Raw genomic sequence first — 20,891 nt, 5'->3', positions numbered from 1 at the left:
GTCGTGGAGACCCATGAGGCCTCGATAAAATCATGTACTTTCAGAGTGCTCCATACACTGTAGTACTAGGTTAGGAGTAAGGACGGAAGCCATTTGAGACTAGTTTCAGAAAAAATGATTGCCTGTGGATATGCCAAGCTGTGACTGCATCATATGCATTCATAACCTGACTCTTTGACAAAGGATATCTAGAAACTGCTTAAATCCAACCCAAGCTCGACCTGTGTTTCCAATGGTGTTCTTCCGTCATATATAGTATGTCAGACTAAAACTTGGGTTGTCCTTTTACAAAGTGACACTGTAAACCGTAAATCCACTGAGCTTAATGGTTAGTTTTTGCCTATGTCTTTAGCCCCAACATCTCAGGCAAGACTACTTATGAAAGGTTAACCCGATCACCCCCCCTTAACAACTGCTGCATCTTTCCTCCTCATCCCAGCTGAACATCCCTGGTTGGATCTATGTCTCAGTGCGTATGCAGTGGAGGAGAACGGTCAGACAAGAACCTGCTACCAGATCTGCCATACACACTCCACAAATCCTGAATCCTGATCCGCGCACACACATACCATGTATAAAGACAGGTGGCACCTCTGAGAGCTATACAGTCTGGGTAAAATGATTATAATATATTATGTCATGTGTAAATACGTTTTTCTTTAACCTATTATCACTGTTGTTCAAATGTAGTTTTTATTTTGTCCAATTCTCGTCGATGTGAAATGGTGAATGTGTTTATTTTTTTAATGAATGTGCTTAATGCACTGTTTGTTTAAACTCCTAATGCCTTCTTGGAAATAAATATCAAAGCAGATAGATGAAAGGTGATGAATGGTGACTGAGTCGTGATCATGTTTTTCCTCCAAATTACAGCTGCCTACATGTTAGATGAAATTAGCTCTGCTTGCTGTGAGGTCAAACCCATTTTTCTTTTTTGCAAAATATATACGTATATTTTGCTCCAGGGCAGCCCCTAGCAAGCCTGGCAACCCTGAGATCAAAACAGTGGGATGTCCAGACAACTACTGACTGTTCCTTGATGTAGATTACGTCTCAATACTGTGAGATCCTCTTCCCCTCATCTACTGTCTTTCATACTCAGGGGGGACAAATGAAAACAAGATGGCATAGCCCACTATAGGCCAGTTGCATCCAATATGGCCGAAGCCTACCAACAGATCTGCTTTCACTTGTCTGGTACCAAAAGATTGCTTGGGAGGCAAAGGTGATAAGGAAAGTAAGCCACTTCCGACTTCTCTCACTGCACTAAATTCCTTGAACAGAATCCTGAATTGAGAGTTCAGCAGTTTGTAATAGAGGTTTTTATGATGTTTTTTACAACCCCCGAAAATATTCCTGAAATTGATTCTATTCCCTAGGTTGATTCTGTTGGAAAACGAACCTACCGGTAAACTCTGTTGTGGTTGCGCCACCTGGTGGTGCATCAGTACAATGTTCCTGCTTTTTTTTTTTTATCGCTTCCTGTGATGTATGAAGGCTTATTACAACCAACCCCATGATTACTCTACTATATTTGAATTGATCTATTATTTAACAGATTTAGTCTTATTACATATTCAAATCAATGTTGCTCAAATTTTTATAGCTGTTGGAATTTAGTTTTTTTAAACTATGAAGACTATTGAATCAACATATTGATTACACCTTATTGATTAAACTCATCACGTTGGAGAAGAGGATTCTGGGATTCACATAATGGTTTTGGGCTGTTGTATTTGCTAAACAAGTGTCAAGATGCATCACAATGTGGATTCTAGTGCCGTGCAGAGGTGACTGTCTTTCGGGACTTGGTGGAAAATTCAGCTGAGGGCTTTTGATGTTGCAGTCCAAGTTTGATGTTTTGAGCTGAGTATTGTTCTATATTCTGGTGCCTGACATACTTGATGTTAGGCCACTTGCATTTTCTCTCTGATAATCTTTCAAGCACCTATTCTCCAACTTCAATGACTTGTGTGATAGTGGAGCGCCATTTTACCAAACCCCTCAAGGTTTACTTTTCCTACTTGGCAGACTTCAAAATAAGCCTTTTCAACAACTGTGAAGGGTTCTTGGTGGTGTCGTAGATTTTCAGGACGTGAAATCGCAGCCTGGCAGAGAAGGAAGGAAATATATACTAGGCCTATGGGGACATTTCTACTGGAGCATTTATTGGTCTTCTGGCTAGCTGGTAAAAATGTCACTCTTCCAACCAATCACTTTAGGAATTTTGTTGATATCAGAATTTCCACACGTGGTTGGTCCCTTCAAATTATTTTGACTTTGCATCTACAGTACACTGTATTTTGTTGACCTTGTATTGTGATAGAAACCAAAGGCAATAACCCACAACCTTAACCAATGCCTTAACCAACGTGAAATGCAACGTAAACGTGATGGGCTAATTGAGCATTGTTGGAATATATGGTTTAATAACATGGTACTTTTAGGGAATAATATATCATATATGATGTGGTTTAGAACAAGGGTGTATGACAGTGTCATAAAACCACTATGTTTGAGTAACTTCACCATGCACAGCCCTGATGTGTTGTCACGCCAACCTTCCTCTCTGAGGGACACCCAGTTCAAGAACTATGAGCGGATGATTGTGTGATATCCAGCTAATGTGGCATAACATAATATGAGAGAACCAAAACCGTCCAAGTCGATCATGCCCTGTTTAATGAGGACAATGCCTGGAAGTTTGGTCCCGGGGTTATGTTGGCCTTCGCCATGAGCCAAGTCGAGCTGCTGTTGGATGGGTAACTAGCGGCCTGTGGAAAACTTGGCCTGAAGGCCTGTCATGTTGAAAACTACACTTGTGTGAAAAGAAAAAAGAAGAAAAAAACATTTGGAGAGCTTGCAGAGTGATGCATCAGTGGTGCTGTGTGTGGAGACAGGATCCTCTGAGCTTGGAGAGAGAAAGCTGGTTGCTACAGGGAGAGAGGAGAATTCCCTCAGACAGACACCGGCACACAGTTAAGCTCGGTGCAGATTCAACGATCCGTTAACCATCCAGATGGCCTGACACCCAGTGCAAGGGTCAAATCGACGTACTCGGATTGTAGCCGTCCCATTGTAAGGCCAAAATAACCTGTTTGTGAGAAGCAGTTATTTCTCTCCCCACTGTATCTGTGGAATCAGGAGAAAAATGCTCCCATGGTGGAGGTAGGAACTCACTGGCCTGCACTATAAAACAATAGCTACAACAGCAGGTAGGCCAACAGCTCTGAAAAGCTATGTATACATAATATGATTGTGCATACATTCTCAGCAGTTAACTAGGTTGCTTATCCTTGAAACTGTTTCTTCCAGATCTACTTTTGGAGTTGTTTTGGCCTCAGGCATATGATCTCCTTGTGTACCTTGACTTAGATATTTCTTACACTGTAAAACGTTCTGGATCACAAGGCTAAATGGTGTGGGCCTAGTGTTATACTTGTGTACAGTCAGACAATGTATTATAATGATGAATCGGCCAACTCAAGTGTTTGACGACGGCTTTGTCTCCTTAGTTTATCCTACAGGAGGCGCCCAAGCGCTTTAATTTGTTTTGAAAAACACTCAAAGTGGTTCTCTGCGTAATAGGCTGTTAACCGTGCAGTCATAGAAACATGGTTGGACTTCATCTAGTTCATACATGCACATTGAAAACTATATAGATGGCAAAATGAAGTGGTATTCAACAGACTATTGAAAATAGTCAACAACAAATAATGTATTTGTCCGTGGATACAAGTAGGCTAGGAACAATGAAACAGAAAATGAAACGGAACTCTCAGTTCCTTTAGTTATCCGTATGACAACAGAAGTCAGCAAGGGTTCTCTTGAGGTGTTGCAGGGATGTGGTTTGACAGATCATTGTTAACCGCAAGGGGAGCCCATGTCCCTTCTCCGGTGAACCACTCTTCTAGCAGGCGATGCGAAACTCCAGACGGAGCTTGCCACCCCCCGACAATATCATTCTACAGTAGAGTGAGCGACCCGGACTTGGGGAACCACACCGTTCCCAGGCGCTCTTAAAACCCTTTTTTTTTGCCACAAAGCTGCAAACTTTAGACTCGCGTACTATTTGAAAAAAAATTTTTCGGAGAGACTGTTCCGTTGTTGAAAGACAGCGTACTAAGGCGAAACACTATAGGATACTTTTTGTGGTTACAAAGTCGTTGTAGAACTTGTTTGGTGCCAGTCTTCACTGCACCTGACTTTTAAGTGCAACTCGGTATCCAAACATGATATAAGTTGTTTCGAAAAAGAAAATATTTCTTGAGCTATGAATCGTTTTTCAATTGTGGCTCCAAAGACAGACTTAATGGATAAATCATTTTGGAATACAATTCACTTTTGTCGAAGGCTTTAGGATAAACAATGCTGGTACCATTATTTAGGTTACTGTGCTTCTCGCTTTGGAGCGAGGATGTGATAGCTCACATTTACGGAGCGAACACAAAGACAACGATAACTCCTCGAAATTATGATACAGCTGGCAAAAACAAGAATTTGCACAATACTACCAGTGGTGGCCGGAGATGGTATGAAGCTTACGAGCGTATCAACGAAAAGAACAATAGACGGGCGCATGCTACAAGTGCATCATCTTGGAATTCAATGCGGACATGGATGAATAACATGAATGCATCTTATGGTTTTAAAAGAGTAGTGGACGAACGAAAGACGTCCAATGAAATGGCACTTGTCCGCTTGCCCAAGGATGGCAATGACCCGTGGCGCACGGAGGAAAAGTTGAACACCAACAAGCTAACTGTCATGAAAACGCACGGCCGTGGGCACGGTGATTTAAAGTTCTTAGCGAGGCATAAGAGGGGGGGAGGTCACCGGCACGAGAAACCCTTTTGCAGAAACAAAAGATGGGCCATTGACCGTTTTAAAAGAAACGAGAAGTATGACAAGATAAAGGAGAAGAATATAAGTCAGCCTTCTAACACCTCTATGGACGCACCGTCAACCACGTGGGAAACACTACCCAAACCAATGGGCCAAAATCAGTCAATAGACTTCCCAATCGATGATTATGAGCAGTTTACATTACCAGACGTAGGAGATAGCACACCGTTTGTTCCGATGAATACTAAAATAAGACGGAAAGTAGTCAAAAACCCGTTCTACCCTCTAACAGCCGAAGCATACGGCGCATATGCCATTATGATCATATCAGCCATCATTTTCACAGTGGGAATCATCGGGAATATTGCAATCATGTGCATAGTGTGTCACAACTATTACATGAGAAGTATCTCGAATTCTCTCCTGGCCAATCTAGCCCTGTGGGATTTTGTGGTCATCTTCTTCTGCTTGCCCCTGGTGATATTCCATGAATTGACCAAGGACTGGCTCCTGGGAGAATTCTCCTGTAAAATCATCCCCTACATTGAGGTAATAGCTGCTATCTGTAAATTGTTTTGTATATCATTTTAAGAGAGTTGCAGTCAAGGGCCTCCCTTAACTCTAGGGGTGTATTCTATCATTGTTGTATTAAGTAGGAATATGTGGGCTCGCTCATTGGTTTCTTACATAGTGGGTCTGTTTGTTTGTTTTTATTGTAAATGATTATATACATGTAATCTGATGACTTGACTTGCTACCCGGCACCAATTGTGGCATATACACAGAAGATACATATACCACACGGCCACACCCTGCCACGGTGCTTTTTGCTCTGCAGTACATCAGACAATGGTAAGGTATACAGGGTCTAAATCCCTGGTTCTCCGGTGTCACCTCGACCTGGCGTTCCAGCTCAGGGAACTGGCTGGAGCAGGAAACAGGCCCAGGGCAGCCTGCTCTGATGTCAGAGATGCTGTTACAGTCCCACTTTCTCTCCCTCGAGCTGGTGTCTAGTTCTCAACCAGTACCTGCACTGTAGTTCACAAGCCTTCCCTCAGTGCTTATATAGGGAAGAGGACAGTAAACAGCTCGTACAGTGTCAGGCCAAAATGGGATGTTTGACAGAAAACACATGTGGTTGTAGTTTACAAATCCCCAGACCCCACAGCTCAATAGAAAGCATGTGGGATAGATCAGAGTAATGATAGCAAGTAGGTTCACGCCCACTGTTGCATCATCTGCCCAGATGCAAGGCAGTGAGTCTACTCTGTCAACAAACTATTTGCAACATTACAATAGTGCAGTAAGTGATAAGGTGACACGGAAGGAGCCAGGTGATCGACAGAGCACTGTGTAACGAGAGATATCTGTTATGAAGTCATCTGTGGGCGTTCAGCTCTTACATAAGATCCATAACAAAGACTAACGTGATGATCTTGGAGGTCGTGTTTTTGAAGATCATAGCCTAGCTAGAGAGGCTTCCAGAAGTCAACGTGACTATTTGCTAATTGCAATAACAAAGAAAAAGCCAATTCTCGATCATGTTCTGAAGGCATGGAAACAACAACATCGATTCGAACATGAATTCAAGACCTTTATTTCTTAACAGAAACCAAAGCCCTTCCTAGTCAGACACATAGGGGTTAATGCGGTTAGTATTCACTGCGACACGATGTGTCAGTGCTGCAAATGGTAATGGTGCTGTCTGGGAGGATGGTCCTAATCCCATATTCTCAAAGCTGCAGTGATAGACCTGAGCCGCTTCTCAGAGGAAATCCTAGTTTACTGACACGGCGCTGAGCTGATCCACATCACTTAATGTGACACAAGCAGGCAGGGCAGGAGGCGGGCAGGGCAGGGGAGGGGAGGGGAGGAGGCAGGCGGCATAGAGGGTCAGAAGGCTGGGTATGAGGCAGGCAGGGCATGAGGCAGGCAGGGTTTGCACCCAGACAGGATGACATGATGCTCCTCAACATCATGGATCACATTATGCTCTATTTAGCAAATGCTTAGAACGGTGGGTTCCAGTCATGTTGAATCGAATCCCTTCTGAGATTATTCAACAGAGCTTTACTTTTTTTTCTTTTTTCTTTGTCCACAACTATGTTTTATCTGTGAAACCCTCCCTCGAGTGCATGGGCTAATTTTAGAGTGGAGCTCTTTGAAATCAGTTTTCTTTCTTGCAGCAGTAGACTGTTATTAGTGTAGCTTCTCAACACGGAAATGTGATTTACCCCACAACAAAATGTGGTTATCATCAACACGAGGTATTCAGGTTTGCCACTTATTTGTCATATTTTCGTACTTTCAATCCATTAAGTGTCCTAAAATCAAATATAGAACTCCTTTGATTTATGTGCTGTCAGAAAACAATGCAATTAAATATTTCATAAAGGAGACTTAACACAGGACTGCGTAATCATCAAAAAAGCCCAGAGCAAAAACCGTAAGAACGAAGCTTCGCTAAATGCCAGATTTTCTTTTTTGCAACGGTTTGTTGTCATGGCCATTTTGATTAATTCAAAAAGACTGGGCTAAAAGGCCTATTGGTGTCTTCGCCCCGAACCTGTAGGTGTTTGACTTAAATGTTGATACAGTTCCCTCTGCCTTCTGTGATACAGTAATGCTGTGAAAAGACAGCGAAGCACATCCTCATTATGCTAATCGGTTCGGTAATCAAGAGATTAATGGAGCGTAATTACACAAACACTGGGAACATTAGTTCTAATGGCTGCCCTGGCAACCCAAGTGCAGTCCATGACAGTCTGTCATGGATGGCCATGATGTGACAGAGGTTACATACACAAAACCTGCCCTGCAGTGTTATGCTCAGCCCCCTGTTGGGGAGCTAGCTGTCATTTTGACAATGATGGACATGACTGTGCGTGTAGAGAGAGAGGGAGACGATAAAGTAAAATGACCTACAGTAAAGCCTTGGTCCATATGGACTTCTATCTCTGTACTCCACACACAGGGATGTAGTGGGGGCTAAACGCACGTAAACGCCATTTACGCACCTCCCGAAATTCGGAAATAGCGTTTATCCACCTCTAAATTGCAGACCCTTGACGACCCTGTAAATAAATAAATAATAAAATTCATAGTTTACCCACCTCTATTTTTACCACTACACCACTGTCCACACATGTATAATTTCACAGCTTTCACCTCTCGTCCCCCCTCTTTCTCTGTCCTCCTCCCTCCCCTTCTCTGTCACTGTCCCTCTCTCTCTTTTCTAAATGGAAGGTATAGATGTTAGCGTAAGGAAAGCCAGGGCCAGGAAGTCTGGCAGTACTCAGGGCTGCTCTGGCCAGTGGTGCGCCGGGGAAATGTGAAATGTTTACACCTTCTTCTGCCAGCCCTCTTAGAGATGGAGCTACTCTGATGCATGTTGGAGGAGCAGGCTTGGAGCCACACCATGTGGAAAATACTTTGTCGCCCTCAGGCTGAATTGAGTTTTCCTGCTTTTGTGAACATGCACTGGCTGTCTGAGAAACGTCAGTGTGTCTGACTGCCTGTCTGACAATGAGGGGACATTTTATAGCATTGATGATTGTGGAAGACATGGCATAACTTCAAACCTCCTTGAAGACGCAATGAAAGTTCTGTGATTTTAACAATGTGTATATTTGTAGCAATTCATTTGCCACGTTAAACAGTTCAAAGTAAAAGGAAGGATCTGGTCGCAGTATATCGTGTGCACTGTTGTGAGGAGGAGCAGCAATAGTCAGATCCAAGTAGAGGGCCTCAGCTCACAGCAGTTCCTGCACTGATACTGACCTCACAAGCTCTGATTATGTCCCTGTCATCTGATGAACTAGTTAGATCCCATCCAGTGGAACCATGTGAGGAGACTCATGGCTGTGTTTTCAGTTTTTTCTAAGTTGATCAATGACTTGACAGTAGAGGCTGTGACCTTGACTGTAGATTCGAATTTTGAATCGAATTTTGCTGAAAGTCGATGGATCTGAATGCAGAGGCACTTAAATTTTTTTTTTGTGTAGACCAATATCGGTTCTCTTTAATTCCAGCAAGAAATTTAGAACTGTATCAATATTTCATCCAGTTGAAATTAGGGTAATTTTGTAATCATGTAAGCTTCTAGACAGTGTCGATAATATATTTTTTTAGTCAGAATGACATTTAACTGTTGGTTCAACTCATGGCTTCTTTTAACTAGCACCACATTAAATCCCCTTTTAGTAGTGAATGGTGTGCTGAAACATCTGTTGGTCTTTTTCTCAACTGAACAGACCCTTAGTGTCCTAATTTTGTTGAAATCTCACAAACAGTACTGCGACATGAGAATTGTTCCCAGCTGGGGTTGAGATAGTCAACAACACATTCTTTTGGTCTGTACAGGAGGATCCATGGACGTCTGGGATTCCATTATCCAGACTTGCTCATGGACTGTTCCATAAAACTGTCAGGGTTTGCCAGTGTATGTTGAGTTCAGTAACTGGACAAACTCAAGTATCTGTACTTGTGTTAAACCCTTTCAGGCATAGTCAAAGCTCTGTCTCCATCACTTAGCGATAGTAGTCCATCTATGTCAGGGGTTACCATAGCAAGTGTTGAATAATGTCTTGTGCATACATACTGTATTCACTTGTATATCTCCCTCCTCCTGCTTGCACCCTTCCAGGTGGCGTCCCTGGGGGTCACGACCTTCACCCTGTGCGCCCTGTGCATCGACCGATTCCGCGCCGCCTCCAACGTCCAGATGTACTACGAGATGATCGAGAACTGCGCCTCCACCGGAGCCAAGCTGGCCGTCATCTGGATCGGCGCGCTCCTCCTGGCGCTGCCCGAGCTGCTGATCCGCCAGCTGGTCACCGAGGACGGCGACCCTTCCGCCGTTGCGCAGCCCTGCGAGCGCTGCGTGGTGCGCATCTCCACCCAGCTCCCCGACACGCTCTACGTGCTGGGCCTGACCTACGACGGCGCGCGCCTCTGGTGGTACTTTGGCTGCTACTTCTGCCTGCCCACGCTGTTCACCATCGGGAGCTCCCTGGCGACCGCTCGCAAGATCCGCCAGGCCGAGCGGGCGTGTGTACGCGGCAACAAGAAGCAGATCCAGCTGGAGAGCCAGATGAACTGCACGGTGGTGGCGCTGGCCATCCTCTACGGCTTCTGCATCATCCCCGAGAACATCTGCAACATCGTCAGCGTCTACATGGCGACCGGGGTTCCCAGGAGGACCCTGGATATTCTCCACCTGGTCAGCCAGCTGTTGCTGTTCTGCAAGTCGGCCGTCACGCCGGTTCTGCTGTTCTTCCTGTGCCAGCCGTTCAGCCGGGCCTTCCTGGACTGCTGCTGCTGCTGCTGTGATGAATGTGGGCCGCCCAGGACTTCGACGACCGCGACGACCAGCGACAACGAGAACGAGCATGAGTGCACCACCACCGACCTGGAGCTGTCTCCCTTCAGCACCATTCGGAGGGAGACGTCTCCTTACACGGCTGTGGGGACACACTGCTTTTAGGCACACATCCAATTGAATTCTCAAATGCACTTGGAGGTGGAAGTACCTCATTAAGTTCAAATCCTCTATCTGTTTACATAAAACACACATGAATACACACATTGTCACATTGTATACTGTATAGTACAACTTGAAATCTATAAATGATAGCAATTTTCTATTAACTCACGTATCACTTTTTCTTTTCTTTTTTTTTTACAATTTTGCACTCAAGTCTTAACGTAATATTGCGTTTGTGTTGTATTTTTCAATTTTGTTTTATACCCAGAGTACAGTATGTCAGAGTCAGAAGGAAAGTAATATATTGCAAATGGCTGCTCGTAGTGTGTTGTGTTTTGCTGATGATGGTGATTCTTGTGAATCGGTTCCAAGGTATGCTTAGCTCCCTTGCTATGTAAGTACTTTATTATCCACTGTATTTGATAGCAGAAAACTGTGTGATACTCTCCAGTTGGTCTGTACAGTCACTGGTGTGGTGTTTTTGTAGCCAGGAATTGTCACTTTAATAAAAAACAAGATAGAAAGAGGCTTCTCTGGCTTCTTAGATGTTGATTCTTTGATCCGATCACTTTTGTAAGTAGGCTGTGCGCTGAGGGGGTCCAAACGTGAATCTCACTTGATGAAACAGCCCCGGTAAATTGGGAATTCTGTACCGTTCCTTCGTCGATTAGATATCTCAGTCGTGAAGACTCGGGTATTAGTTTGAAACCATATGGTTTACTTGACATGGACTTTTCATCTTTGGAGATACAGTGTGGTTCTGATTCGTAACAGCTCTCTGCCTGAGAAAGCCATTGTTGAAGACACATCAGCTTCAGGGTGAGAGCTGACCTGACAGCTAAGACCTGACAGAGTTGAGCAAAGACAGAGTTAAAGTGAAGGCTGGAGAGGTGGAGCCCGCAACAGAGGAAAGACTTGCTCATAGTGAGACTCTCGTCACTCTGCAGCAATGAGTGGTGATTTTCTTCTTCTTTGAAACAGACACTTCTGTTGGCATTGCTGAACGTGATTGGACGTTCATAGCATGAAGGTGTAATTTTAGACAGCCACCACCCAAACCATCACCCTCTACTACCTCTAATTTCCCCTTTACCTAAACTGTACTCTAATTATTCGTTTTAATGCTCGTCATACTGAAATGCCGTGGTAATACTGGCACTGCTTTGTTAACATAGTACGAAAGCTCTCAGCACCTCAGCTATATAATGAGCTGGTGTGTGACGTATATACATTTTTTCTCCAGATGACAACCAGCCGAGTTGTTTCCTGATCGCAGAGACTACTCTCCCAGCCAGAACAAGCTGGTCATCTGGCCACTGTGACATCATCACCTCTCACTGCCCAACAGGACATAGCCGCCATTGTTTTCTCTGCTGGTCACCAAGGCAACAGCAGGAATCTGCTTCTCAGCTGTGTTCCTGACGTCGATGGTCTGGCGAGGGCGAGGGCGAGGGCCAGGGCGGGGTGGAGGGCCAGATTGGAAGCGGCTCATGGCTGGAGAGAGGGGAAGTTGGATGTACAGTAACTCCTACAATGTTGTGTGGCTCATTTCTTCTATGGGATTGATGTGAGATTGAGATAGTTAGGACTTAACATGTAAACATCATGTTTGTTGAAAATTTGAGTGTGTTGTCTACTATGGACGCGGTGATATTTTAACTACAATCAGATTGTCTTTCCAAGACGAGATTCATTATTTCTGTCGCTTGATCAAATGAAAATCCTTATCTCAAGCTTCTGTACGCCCTCCTCAAAAACTACAGCTTTAAAAAACATTTCCCCACAATCCAAGTGTATTGACAGCACTAAAGCAGGGTTTCTGAATATCCTTTCAAGTACATCAAGTCTTTGGCCATCGGATGATGACATCAAATACACTCTGCTGCCATTTTTGCATCTGTGAAGAAGGGATAAGAAATAGATTTCCTTCTAAATATAACCTACCATTCATCTGTCAGATTCGCTTTATTTTTGTGGTGATGTTGGGGGATGGGATGGAGGGGTGGCATCTCATTCTCTGTATAATGCTGTCATCCCACCTATTCTGAGCCTGTCTTACATTTTCAGTGACCTGCTTTCCTCTTGTCCTTCTCTCCTCACAAGAAGTGAGACCTCAGACTTCACGAAGACACACGAAAAGGTAATGCACAGGTGTGGCGATGGGTACCGTACATACGTCAAATGTTGTCGACGTGTTTTATTCACCCCGTTTTTATTTGAATATGAGACACAGCTCCGTCTGTGGTTGAGGAGTTGAAAAGAGTAGAGGAGAAAAGAAATCTCCCATTTGAAGCTCAGCAGGAACGGGAAAGCATTCTGGCGGGTATTATGTGGCTGTAGCTCTGCTGAAGGTAGGCTTGAGATGAAGCCGCTGGGTTTCAAAGGAGCAGCGTGGGGCCCGTCCAGCAGCATCAGAATTCCAACAAAGGCCTTAAAAGTATCTTCCCATGAATACTCTGCTTTCCCCAGCTCAACTCGCTGAACTGAATATGTGGCGGACTGTAATGTATTCGTTTAGCTGATGCTTTTATCCAAAGCGACACCCGGTACGGAAGGGATTTGAACTTGCGACCTCTTGATCCAAAACTACAGAGCTAGACCCCCTTACTTCCATTTGCAATGATAAAACCAGCATCATATACAGGAAACTCATTTTTCATCAAACTGAAAAAAATATAACTAATGTTTTATATAACTGTGCTGTATTACTAAATGGTTATATGTACAGCCTTACAGTAATTTCTGTAACAATGAGCAATGGTGGCACTCTCCATTGTGATGTTGTAATACTGGCAGCACTATAATATGGCTTATATGAACATGTATGTATATTCATGTGTTCAGCCTACTGTGAGACCCATGTGTTCAGGCTCCCCGGTGTATGAAATGAGTGTTGTGGCACAGAGGATGCCATTCTGTCCTGCTGTAGACAAACAAAGATGGCTTTTCTTCTAGCTCTGCACTCTGCTCACTTCATTCATACCACCGTGCTCACCATGGACTCTGTTAGTATTGGGTCACTCAGCTACACTACAGTGTAGAAAATGGGGAAGGTTATCCTTTTTTTAGAAAGAAAAGGAGGATGGTTGAAGAAATCAATATATGATTTTGTAAGAAAGGGAAGTGTTTTGAATTTGGAGAAAATCCTCTTGACTGTGTAAGGCTACAATGTATTCATATCCCTCCACAAGCTCAACATTTGGTGGATTCTACGTGATACCTCAGGCGTTTTACTGTTGCTGAGAATGGCAGCTGTGTGTTGTCTAAAAGCTAAATGGTTGTGTTTATGGGCTGTTGGCCTCTGCCTTCTCTGTCTCTCCCTCTCTTCCCCCCCCCCTCTCTCTCTATCTCTCTGTGTGTGTGGTCTCGCAGTTCTGCCACACACAGCTCCATTCACATTATGATCATTAAATCCCAAAGATTTCCCATTTGCCCAAAACTATGAATAATGACTCTCATTTTCCCCATAGACAATCTGCAAGAAGCTGGGCCCGGCATCTCTGTTCCTACAGCAATTAGATGTACCTCTATTCATTTGACAACAATGAAGAAGATGGGTACAGTGATGCATTGCTGCTAAACAAGTTGCTCAGTGACCTCAGGCTAACTCCATTATGGTTTACGAGAGAGGCAGGACATTCTGTACAGGCTCTGAAGAGGTGAACCTCTCATCCCGGGCATGGTGCCAGGGTGCCATGACAACCAAACCCTCAGTTGGAATAGGTGGACGACACGTCGGCCTATGTTATGAGGTAGCGACAGATTGGGAGTGATGCTGAGAGGAAACCTAAAGCAAGTTAGTGTTCTCGTGTGACTTCTTCAGTAGTCAATGTTTCTGTTTCTGCTTCTGTTTTGTCAAGCAGTGATTGGTGGAAAAGCACATTCTAATTCTAACGTTGTTGTGTTTGGGTTAGCGTTAGCCTATTTGGGTGTGCTATTTACAGGATTCCACAGCTCCGACGTAATTTCATTGTTATAATACATGTTTGGCATTGTTTGAGGACACTTATGAATTGTAATGAGGCTTCCAAGTCAAAGATGTTCACATGTTTAAACCCACATATCTGTGGAGTAACAATGCAGCCTCTCCAATGAACAGGCGTGTTAGGAAGGCGTGTGCCTCATGAATATTTCATGCTCTTGAACTCGCATTGTTTCTGATATGACTTGACACCTTACAGCAATGTTGACGGGACTCAACAACAAGTCTGGTAAGAGCTCTTTATATGGAGAGCTCTTTAAACGGCAGCCAAAATAGCCATGCACTTTAGATTGGGTTGCGTGTTCTAAATTGTCAGTCTGGTAGTCTTGATAGTCCCTCCAATGCATTTGTGTCTCTGGAAGATACGTTTTTGGACGGGGACTTTCTACACAGTGACCAATATGGTGACCTTGATATTGAAAGTGCCATACTCTTCACCAGCTTTATCCCAGATGACCGGCCACTGACTCACCTCTTCATGTGTATGTTGGACTTGTTGTTCACCAAAACTAACTCAAGAGAGTCCGATGCCTCAGTTTGCACATTTACCTACTCACCAATATGGTGAAGCAAAATGGCCTCCCACAATTCTCACAGTGTCAAATCAAACTCATCTCATTGGACACACACTGTGCACCGCCACAGCAAAGAGAACGCCACGCATTTACCCGCGCTCCCCTCCTCTTCCTCTCACGCCACCCTGGGCTTCCTCTGGGCAGTGCTGTGCCACAGCCTGGTACGGTACACGCCAGGTCACACCACACCCCGCGGCCACGACAACTCTGGAACCTCGGGCACAGATGGAGCCAGCGGGTCCACTCTCCCAGGCCCCGGTGTTGGGTTGTATAATCTGGTGAGAACGGATGCCATCCAGGGAGGATAAGGGCTTTATTGTCTCGTCGTTGTCCACCCCCCCTCCTCCCCTCCCTTTGTTAAGGATTGTTTCTTCATTTCTAGGTCACCGCCTGTGATTGAACGCTTGGATGCTTAAATGAGGGGGGGGGGGGGGGGTTTAGACGCTGAGAATTTTTCCCCTAGACCCCCTCTCCCCCCTTTTACCCCTAAGTGAACGTGGTAAGCTAGCAGAGGGGGCTGCCTGGGTGCCAGTAGATATTACAACAAGCAACCCCCTCAACTCACCCTCTCACTTCTCCTTCAAACTGGAATGGGAACACAAATGACATGGCTATAGGGCTGCCAAATGATTGCTTTCCCCCCTTTTTTCCATTCTTTCTCTCGGCGCAATCATAAAAAACAAACAAAAAAGCCTTGTTGATGTTTTCTCTACGTTTTTTCTCTCAAAGGCTCATTCATGGAGCGGTCGGGTCTTTGGTTCTCTCATCGCCCTCTCCTCCACCTCCTTCTTTCTTCTCTTCCATTCACTTCTACTCTCTTCCAGCCTCTTCTCTCCTCCACCTCCTCTCTTCAACTCCCTTTTCTCTTCTCCTCCTGATTTGCTTCCTAAACCGCTCTCGACATCATTATCTCTGTCCTTTGACCTTGATATCCTGTGGTAGTGGGGTTAAGCACATATTAGTGCCATGGTTTAACAGTCTATGGCTAGTTGCTTAACCATCCCTGAAGCTACTAGCTGCCTTTTTGAAAATTAATCATTATTTTACATGGCAGGAAGGGAGGCTCTACTCCGGATTCAAAACAATGGTTCATACAGTAATCTGTGATAAACGCCTTCAAATTTCAGTAATCCATACTACAGTAAAGAACTTGCACTGGTAAACCAATATAGTACCTAGCTTCAGTCTAGGCACTAACAGTGTAAATGTTTTCTCTCAAAACCTTTTATTCTAGACCACATCACTTACACGGCCTAGCCTGTATGGATATGTATAAAGAATGCCATACAATTAAGCATTCTGCTATATTTTTGGGGACTTTTTCAGATATCCCCATTGGATACTCTTGAATACTATTTTTCCTATTTTTTTTCTCAAACATCACTGTTTATATTGACGATATAAACTTTTAAAGGCACAAACTAGACAAAATACTTCCAGTATTTTATCTTTATGGTAGGCTTGGTCACTTACTCATAGTTAATAATGCTTCATATTAATTAATTATTGGCAGTGCCCTCATTATACATTTCACTGCTTTTAAAGTTATCGTGGTGAATAATGTTTTGATTAGTTAGAGGGTGAAATTAATTGAGGAGAAATAATTAGTTTTGTTCTTGATTAGGCACTGATACCAGCGGTTTTGAGTTCAGTAGCTGGTTGGTTTATTTCCAAAGAGCAGTGGGAAAAGGAGTCAGTAAAGCCCTCAATTCCCTGTGCGAGCACACAGCACTTACTGGACAATCAATCAGTCACACCTATTACACACCTGTTACTGCACCAAAGGAAAGGCTGTTACCGTGTCAACCAACAACATGTTTTTTTCCCCTCCATTACTGTTTCCATTCCCCTTTGTGAAATACTGATTTACTTTACTTAAGGTCCAGGATGAAATAAAGTACTAAAGGTAATATTACAGTAGAAAGTAATATTGTTGCATTCTCTGACTTTAATATACTCAACCAAGCCTGATGGGAGGCCACACTAAGTTGGCCACTGCTGTGCTCCCAAGGACTTCTCTTCCCACAATCCCCTGTGGTATGTTGCTCACAGGTTGAGACGAGAATCCAAAGTGAAAAGACTGGGGAGGAAATAGAGTTCTTCTGACCGCACACCTTCAAAGCTCATCAGTTCACGTTGGTGCGAAGGTCTATTATAAGCAGCTTCCCCCAAGGCCACAATAAAGGATGTGAGTCATGGAGAGCGAGAGCCACTTTGCCCAACACTAGCCTCAAAGATAACAATCATTAACTCGTATGTGGGCCAGGCTTCATGACTTCCTTTCCATCCTACCTAACCCCCGCCCCTCTGAGGTTTACAGATGAGGGGACAGGAGACTGAAATCAATGGAAGACTCAGTTCCATGACCTTATCAAAGGTTTTCCAGATAAGTAACATTCTCATGAAAAACCTTCAGATTTAGAAAATAAGGGCATGTTGAAAACTCTTGAACCATCTCGCTGTTGCTGTTCTGCCCACCCCCACCAGTCGGACTCAGTTCCTGAGGGCTGAGGAAGGGTGAGACAACACAGACCGGTGGTTATAAACTTTACCTTGTGTCATTCTGTATAAGCGCTGGCACCAGCATAAGAGCTAAAGAGAGAGGGAAATTGTTAGATTGCAGGGGGAGAAGGAAAGATGGAGAATGTGAAGGGGAGATTTCCATTTTTTGGGATGCTAAATTCATGCTAAGCCAGCAGTCACCACAGCCTGACAGGATACCAACGCAGAACCGACCTGATCCTTATTTAATCATTCCATATTTGTCATGTTGTATATGTAAAACCCATCACAGTGGTCATACTTAACTAGACCGTGGTTGTGTATAGATAGTAAGAATAGTATCATATATCGGTGTGTTTCCTCCAATCTCATTGCGTTCTCAGATTCAGACCCTCTGTCTTTGACACAGCTGGCAAGCAGACAGGCATGTATCTCTTTTAAAGCCCAGGGCCACCTAAGGGACATTTGAAAACTCAACGATTTGGAATTAAAACACCCCTTATGCTGACTTAGACTAATTCAAGGGAGGAGGACAACTTTATGCTGAATTTACAGAAACAACAATGAGGGCGTCTGCATCACTGTGCAAGTTAGTGGTTGAACAATCGTGGGCCTGTGTTTGGCCAAGGCGAGGGCGGTCACCGCTGGTCAGTAACTCAGCGCCACAAAGAGGGGCAGCCATGGGCGTCGCAGATCCATTGAGAGTGGACACACAGCTCAGTGGTTTGTGATGTGTCAAGGGGTAAAAAAAAAAGGCAACTGTCCATTTTATACTCAATCAAACTTGACGAGTGCATGGGCATGTGTCATATACAGTGTATACAATGCATTGAATGATACAATTACTTGCTGTTTTGCACATCTAAATGGTATCCCTTTTTTAAAAGAAAACAAACTTCATAGGCCATGGTTTAATTATCTTAATAAGCCTCACTTGTGTTGAGTCTGAGGTAAATCTCATCCAATCACAATCAAGTCGCAATCAAGACCAGGAAATGCTCACTGAAACATGGAATTTGTTGTTGATATTTGGGAGAATGTGAGAAGGATTGTATCAGAATTGATTCACATGTTACCAGTTTCAAGAACATATGTATACACCATCTCAAGTAAGGCTCCTCTTTCTTTTATCTGAAAGTCATTCCTGTCATAATGTGAATGAAACTGAATGAGACAGTTCTTCATTGTTTGATGTTTAATGCAACCAATCATAGTCTACATAGTCTACACTCTACATTTCAAAGTATTTTTGTTCCAGTTGCTGTGATTAAAAGCTTCTCCACCAGACAGTTCTTTGATACAGCTCCCAGTTACTTTTAGGAAGCCATGCTTTGATACCAATGTTTTGTATTGTTGAGATTATCGGGCATGTACCAATTGTGTGTGTCTGTCTACCTGTCAGCATAGTTGCTTTGCCATATTTGGTTTATATGTATACCTATATAGTATTTTATATAGAATAATATCACAAACAGTTCAGTTTTGTCAGCTGATGGTCCATTTCAGTGATCGTGTCCAGTCTTCTGACTTGCTGATTTAGTGATTTAACACTACCAAAGCAACATGGAAAATGTAATCTGGATGGTCGTAGGAATGCTTTATGGCTTCAAATATAACTATGAGGGATATGCACCTTCGATGTCCTGAAAGAGGCTGAGTAGAGGAGCGAGTGATAAGAGTGAAGTTGGTTTTCAGAGAACGAGAAGTGATAAGAAGGATGAGGCAAGACTCAATGTGCAGTTTCTGGAATCGTTTATTGAAGAGACAGAGAAATTGGCACTGTGTTAAAGCCAATGTGGCGTGAGATAATTAATGAAGTCATCATGTGAACCCACATCACTTGCTTCGTACCCACCCACCCCCACCCTCCTAGCCCTGAGCTAACTTTGTTCTATGCATGACGGATTCAAATGATTCTAGTTCGTCAACAAGGCTTAATATTGACTAAAAAGGGAGAAAACATTCAACCCAATTACCATTAATTCTGATTTGAGAATTAGCGTTGTGGTAATTGTCATAATTGTCAAGCCGTTGTGGTTTATGGTACAAATAGTCTTTGTACTGTAGGCATTGGTATTCATCTAATTCATCATTAATAATCCCATGTAGGCTCCAGTATAAGACCCCTGACAGGATTTCCACACGCACACACTCACACTGCCCAAAGTCTTCTCCCTAGAGTATTTTCCTCTTTGGGAAATAAATGCAACAGTTGTTATATATCCCATGCTATATATCCTCATGTTAGTTAATTGGAAAGCCATGTAGCGGCAGACAGACAGCCACTTGGCATTTTGCCATGTTGGTTTTAACAGCTTATCCCCAACCCGGGGGATCCCAGGTCATCTGTTACTGATGTGTCTGTATGGTCACTAATGGAGACCTTCACTCTGAGAGAAGGTGAAGTGTTGTGAAGTAGCTGGCTTTCAGCGTAAACAATTCCCAAAGCTAGTCTATTTGTATAAATGCTCAAGAGCAGATTTTTAAATCTCATCCGTTTCCATGGCAACCTGCCATTGAATTGTTCTATAGTTTAAGGCATCGGTGTCCGGACCACAGTGAAAGGCGTATCTGTTCATACATTCCAAAATATCTTTGTTGTCAAAGCTTTCTTTAGACTTTGTCCATTTTGAGGAATAATTTTCTTGAAGAAAAAAAAAAGAAGCACTGTAATATTCCTTCATCATGCTTTTCAGTTCAAACCTCAGCAAACACGGGATTGACTCAATATTCTGACCCTTGCCACCAATGAACAAAGATCTGTACATTTTAAACATGACCATGTTTAAAAACAGCATCTGAAAAGTTTCCCTCAGCGGTTCAGCATGTTCAGGGCCTTCAGGAGCCTGCTCCACCTGATGTTTTATCTGCTTCACTAGTCCAACTGGTGCCTCCACTTCAATAGAAAATTGAAGGCAAGAATTCTCAGAGGAGAAGGTGCATTTGAGCACAGTGCTTCACTGCCCCCCACCGTGAGGGGGACACAGTGAAGGAGGATGTGAGGTGGACACAGTGAAGGAGGATGAGAGGGGGACACAGTGAAGGAGGATGAGAGGGGGACACAGTGAAGGAGGATGAGAGGGGGACACAGTGAAGGAGGATGAGAGGGGGACACAGTGAAGGAGGATGAGAGGGGGACACAGTGAATGAGGATGAGAGGGGGACACAGTGAAGGAGGATGAGAGGGGGACACAGTGAAGGAGGATGAGAGGGGGACACAGTGAAGGAGGATGAGAGGGGGACACAGTGAAGGAGGATGAGAGGGGGACACAGTGAAGGAGGATGAGAGGGGGACACAGTGAAGGAGGATGTGAGGGGGACACAGTGAAGGAGGATGTGAGGGGGACACAGTGAAGGAGGATGTGAGGGGGACACAGTGAAGGAGGATGTGAGGGGGACACAGTGAAGGAGGATGTGAGGGGGACACAGTGAAGGAGGATGAGAGGGGGACACAGTGAAGGAGGATGTGAGGGGGACACAGTGAAGGAGGATGTGAGGGGGA

The 20,891-nt window shown here is 43.9% G+C and overlaps 2 protein-coding genes across 3 annotated transcripts in view; both read left to right on the top strand.

Moving 5' to 3' along the window:
- pot1 (protection of telomeres 1 homolog) overlaps positions 1-823 on the top strand; it is a 30,856-nt gene extending 30,033 nt beyond the window's left edge. For both annotated transcript variants that reach the window (XM_067235001.1, XM_067235000.1), the window contains exon 20: positions 440-823. In XM_067235001.1, the coding sequence (XP_067091102.1) occupies positions 440-552 (113 nt within the window). In that variant the 3' untranslated portion in view covers positions 553-823. The remainder of the gene's footprint in view (positions 1-439) is intronic.
- A 3,518-nt stretch (positions 824-4,341) lies between these two features.
- gpr37a (G protein-coupled receptor 37a) lies at positions 4,342-10,851 on the top strand. Its single transcript, XM_067235229.1, has 2 exons — positions 4,342-5,394; positions 9,491-10,851. Exons 1-2 carry the CDS (start codon positions 4,369-4,371, stop codon positions 10,328-10,330), a joined length of 1,866 nt encoding a protein of 621 aa, XP_067091330.1. The 5' UTR covers positions 4,342-4,368; the 3' UTR covers positions 10,331-10,851.
- Positions 10,852-20,891: the final 10,040 nt, after the last annotated feature.

The sequence above is a fragment of the Osmerus mordax genome, chromosome 4 (assembly GCF_038355195.1).
Source record: "Osmerus mordax isolate fOsmMor3 chromosome 4, fOsmMor3.pri, whole genome shotgun sequence".
Lineage (NCBI taxonomy): Eukaryota > Metazoa > Chordata > Actinopteri > Osmeriformes > Osmeridae > Osmerus > Osmerus mordax.
Note: the sequence above shows the minus strand (reverse complement) of the source record. Positions and strands in the feature narration are given on the sequence as shown.

Coding starts and splice junctions, on each gene's coding strand:
- gpr37a (XM_067235229.1), top strand. CDS start 4,369: ATGCTGGTACCATTATTTAGGTTACTGTGCTTCTCGCTTTGGAGCGAG. Junction 5,395..9,490: donor AAATCATCCCCTACATTGAG/GTAATAGCTGCT, acceptor GCACCCTTCCAG/GTGGCGTCCCTGGGGGTCAC.